This window comes from Eptatretus burgeri, chromosome 2 (genome assembly GCF_056783735.1).
Source record: "Eptatretus burgeri isolate ZD-2024b chromosome 2, Ebu_testis_v1, whole genome shotgun sequence".
NCBI lineage: Eukaryota > Metazoa > Chordata > Myxini > Myxiniformes > Myxinidae > Eptatretus > Eptatretus burgeri.
In genome coordinates, this window is record NC_140962.1 from 45,736,730 (window position 1) to 45,741,093 (window position 4,364).

Sequence of the window (4,364 nt, forward strand, 5' to 3'; positions counted from 1 at the left end):
CCTCTCCTCCATATTTGAATGCACATCTTGAACGCAAAGATATGAGGAACAAATCAAAAGATGCGTCTCAAACATGTATCTCACTGTTCGTCCAAGAGTGATTTTCACCTCTCGACATCTGATTCCTGCAGTAAAGAAGGATGTTCTGCCTGCCTCAAAATTTAGCAATATAATTTATGAGTTCAAGTGCCGCTGTGATGCTCGGTATGTCGGCAGAACTACCCAGATTCCAACTGACAGAATCAAACATCACCTCCCTTTGTCCATCAGGAAAAAAACACGATTGGTACACGAATACAGCCGGTACCTGCTTGTAGGAAGGTCCCAGCATCAATCCCAACATCGTGTACATCTGCTATTGAACAGCATTTGATTGAGAATACAAACGGTGCTGAACATTATAATGTGTATGGATTCAAGATATTGATGTTGATCATCTCCATAGCGATGGAGCACAAACAAAGACAAAAAGTGTTTATTTTATATAATAAGTACAGTGCTGCACAATAAAACCTTATTTCAAGCGTTTAAGAATGAATGCTTTACTGGTGACGGGTAAAACGACTTTCAGGCCAACATGTACACAAATATTACAAACCATGATATAATTACACATAATACATGGGATGATGATACAATGAAAACTGAAATGGGTTCGTTTGGAACGCAATGGGGTTACCATGACAACAATGCTTGCAGTGTCACAAAGACAATCGGTGGGATGCATTGTGTGTTCATCTTTTTGAACATTTCGACCATTCTGCCGCATTCGCTGCTACGATGTGGTCGTACCTTGTTGTGCTCTTGAGTTTTTTCAAAGAATTTCAAGAGGATATGTTTCTGTCGCACCTGCAAGTGCGTCCAGGAGTCTGGACTATGAGGAAGTCTTACCAGGTAAGTGGGAAACGAAGAGAAAGACCGTCCCTGATGGATGGAGGATAAAGGTTTAAAGATCCCATTGATGAGAATGAAAAGGAAGTTTAAGGAACGGAGCAGATTGTGATATTCAAGAAATTATGACGGTTTGATTACGATGTGAACAATTGTTCTCTTAAATCTTGTTACAAGGAAACCACACCTGTTCTGGAATGTTTGATCCATTTACTGGGCCGATGGTCAGAACGTCGTGTTTCAACTTCAGTTTGACAGGATCCTATTTAAGGATTGTTATGAAGTAAATTGATTCCTGTTTTCATTGAAGTAACATTAATTGATTAAACTTGTTATATCCTTGTCCACAGATCTTTGGGGAAGGTTCCATTTTCGGTCCGATGGACGTTGGACAACTCGTGTCGCTTTGGGGGAGATTTGAGTTTGCTGTTGGGATCATCTCCATGGTGATACTTATCATCAACTCGCTTTGTGCGATTTATTTATGGATGAACAAACGGTTCCGGTAAAGCTCTTCACAAGTCTTCATTTTATTATTGATCTTCAAATTAAGAACAGCAAATTATGATCCTGATGGACCTCTCTACTGATGAATATGTTGTTATTGGAGTTTATATCTCTGGTGGTCCTCTGATTGATACATTTGTGCTACACAGAGAAATGTTCTCTACAACGAAGTTCTGGTTTTTCTTGTGTGTTCACAGAAAGGACAAGAAAGTTGATGGAGAAGATGAGCCTGATGGGGAGGATAAAGATGTGGAAGAAGTGGAAGATGATGATGATGAGAGATTGGATTCAGAAGACGAGGAATGTGATTGTGATGATGGAGACGACGAATGTGATTGCGACGATGACGACGAATGTGATTGCGACGATGACGACGAATGTGATTGCGACGATGATGATGGATGTGATTGTGACGATGACGATGACGGATGTCATTGTGAGGATGTGGACGATGAATGTCTTTGTTCAAATGACGATTCTAATTGAGGACAGGAACACCAGGTTCGCAGGGGAGGAGGGGGAGAGGCTTTATTTTGTGTTGTACAAATTCCAGGAATCTGATTTCATTTCAGTTGTAGTTTTCCAAGTAGTTTTCGATCAGATAAGGTCATCAGCACAGTTTACCACCCTCTGGGAGGAACGAGTTTGCATATCACCTGCTGAAAAGAGTAGTCTCTGTTGCAAAAAGACTATTTGGATGTTTGTGTGGTGTGTAAAGGGTTCTTAAGGGGTCGAAGCAGTTCAAACGGTGTAAAGGTCATACGGGCTCGAACAAAAAAAGGGATCAAAATGGATCTATGGGGTCTCAGCGGGTCTAAAGGATCTGCGGGTTTAAATGTCAAAGAGGTCAAAGGATATATAGGAGTTTAAAGGTCATGTGGGGTCGAAAGGTCTTTAGGGTAAACAGGGTCGAAAGGAGCAACAGCAACAACAGAAGCAGCATGGTGTTGAGGGGCTGTAGGAAAAGCAGAACCCTCATTGTGATCACAGGCTGCAACAGCAACACAAGCAACATGTTACTGAGGAGCTGCAACAGCAACAGCAGAAACATCATGGTGTTGACAGGTCATACCACATGCAGGACCTTCAACAGGTAAGCACTCTTCAATACTTTGGGCAGTTGCGGTGACCACACTCGGTACAAAGACAGCAAACCCCAAGATCGGGACGTTAAACTGAAATACATTTTGCCGCTTGTTCTTTTATAAACATTGCTGTTTGTACTTCCTTCGATGAAGAAGAATGTTATTGGTTGTGGAGATCATTGTAATTCTAACTTTGGTGGGAAGGTAACTTATTAACATGGTCATCGCGATACAGGTGAAATCACAAGAAGTTTAACTTCCCTCGATTGGATTATTCACCTTTTCGTCCTTACCTGTTCCATCAGTGCATTCCCTTCTGTGCCCTTTCCTGAACAAGTTATCAAACTGATGAAGATATCAATGTATTTATTATTTTATGTTTTTATTGTTTGTTTTCTGAAGACTCCTCAGAAGAGGTGCTCGTTTACTCCCTCCACCCCCTCGAATGAAACCATCTTACCGGTTGGAACGTAAGTTGCCAAGATTCTTGCCTTACATTACAAATTATTCCGAACTTTGTATAAACTGCATGTTCTTCTCCCCCATCGTGTCCCTTTCTGTCTGTGTCTCAAAAGTGTTCGGAACAAACGAATGTTTTACTGAACTCTTATCCAGACAAGCACCAAAAATTCATCCAGTTGGTGAAAGTCTGGCATGAGTGTTAATATATCCGTATATTATTCATTGTGTACAACTGGATGATCATTAAAATTATTTAAATCGATGAATGTTGGAAAATAAAAAAAAATCGATGCAATTTAATTAATTATTTAAATCGATGAATGTTGGTTATTCAATCGAAGCAGGTTGGATGTCACGTGGCAGATTTCCACCTTCTTCCTCATTTCCTCATCTGCCATGACCAAGGCGAGTGGATTCTTCCCGAAACGTCGCCTTTTCCGATGAGTAGTAAGTTCAGATTTTTTCAATTATAAACTTTTCCTGCATTAAAATTTATTGTTTGAAAAACGTGAATTAAAAGCCAGTGTAACTTTGTGATGAAGAAAGTGAAGATGTGAAATTGAAGGCAAAAGGAAAGGGAAATTGAACTGAGATGCAGAAAACAATGGAGAGAATAGTGTTTCCAGGGTTGTGTTAGAAGGTATTGAAATGATGAACATTATGAATGTGGTGATATACAGTGGTTTTCACTTCCTTCAGCTGATGTGTGTGCAGAGACCCAGAAAAGAGTTCTGCCTTGATCCAGCATATCAATTCTACCTTGATGATCCAAAACATTCGGGAAAATCAGGAGAAGAGTTCCACCTTGAGGGCGAAAAACATGAGACCGACCTTCCAGACTCGAAAAACGAGTTCCATCTTGGAGACCTTTGGAGTTCTAAACCAATCTATCCATGGCATTCTTGGTTGGATGGTACTTGATGAGTGGTAAGTTCAGTTGATTAAAAATTTATGGTTATATTTTATTTAATTCGATATTAGACAAGTCATGTATTTATTTCTTCTTTTTCAGCAAAATCAAGAAAGTGTTGGGAAGACGTGAGATTTCCTGAGACAAATTTACAATTTATCTCTTCCTTTCCACTTTTTCAAACTTGAAACAACTGAAACTTCATTCTTAAGATGGAACTGGAAGGAAAAACCAAAAACTTTGTTGAGTTGAAAAACTGTCTTGACCTTGTATTCTTATTGAACTGCTCAAAAAAAACATGAAACTGTTTTAAAAAAATCATAATTCGTTGAGTTGTTTTTGAAAAAAAAATGTGTAAAAATGATTAATGATCTTGGGATTAGAGTTTGGTTTGAGTTTGGGATATGAAGGTGAGGGTTTAGCTTTTAGGTGTGAAGGTTAGGGTTTGGATTTGGGTTTTAAGTGTGAAGGTTCGGGTTTGGGTTTAAAGTGTGAAGGTTAAGGTTGGG

At 39.4% G+C, this 4,364-nt stretch overlaps 1 protein-coding gene across 4 annotated transcripts; it reads left to right on the forward strand.

The window, feature by feature from the left end:
* The first annotated feature begins 1,262 nt into the window (after positions 1 to 1,262).
* On the forward strand, positions 1,263 to 4,138 carry LOC147031961 (uncharacterized). 4 transcript variants are annotated; one of them, XR_015054998.1, is made up of 5 exons: positions 1,263 to 1,396; positions 1,596 to 2,953; positions 3,287 to 3,392; positions 3,645 to 3,872; positions 3,958 to 4,138. XR_015054998.1 is itself a non-coding variant. In XM_085869216.1 (5 exons), the coding sequence occupies exons 1-2, from the start codon at positions 1,272 to 1,274 to the stop codon at positions 1,882 to 1,884; spliced, it is 414 nt and encodes a 137-aa protein (XP_085725342.1). In that variant the 5' UTR covers positions 1,263 to 1,271; the 3' UTR covers positions 1,885 to 2,953; positions 3,290 to 3,392; positions 3,645 to 3,872; positions 3,958 to 4,138. The 4 variants fall into 4 exon arrangements, 1 of the variants encoding a protein (XP_085725342.1); XR_015054999.1 differs by having other exon boundaries at positions 3,290 to 3,392; positions 3,660 to 3,872; XR_015055000.1 differs by having other exon boundaries at positions 3,309 to 3,392.
* Positions 4,139 to 4,364: the final 226 nt, after the last annotated feature.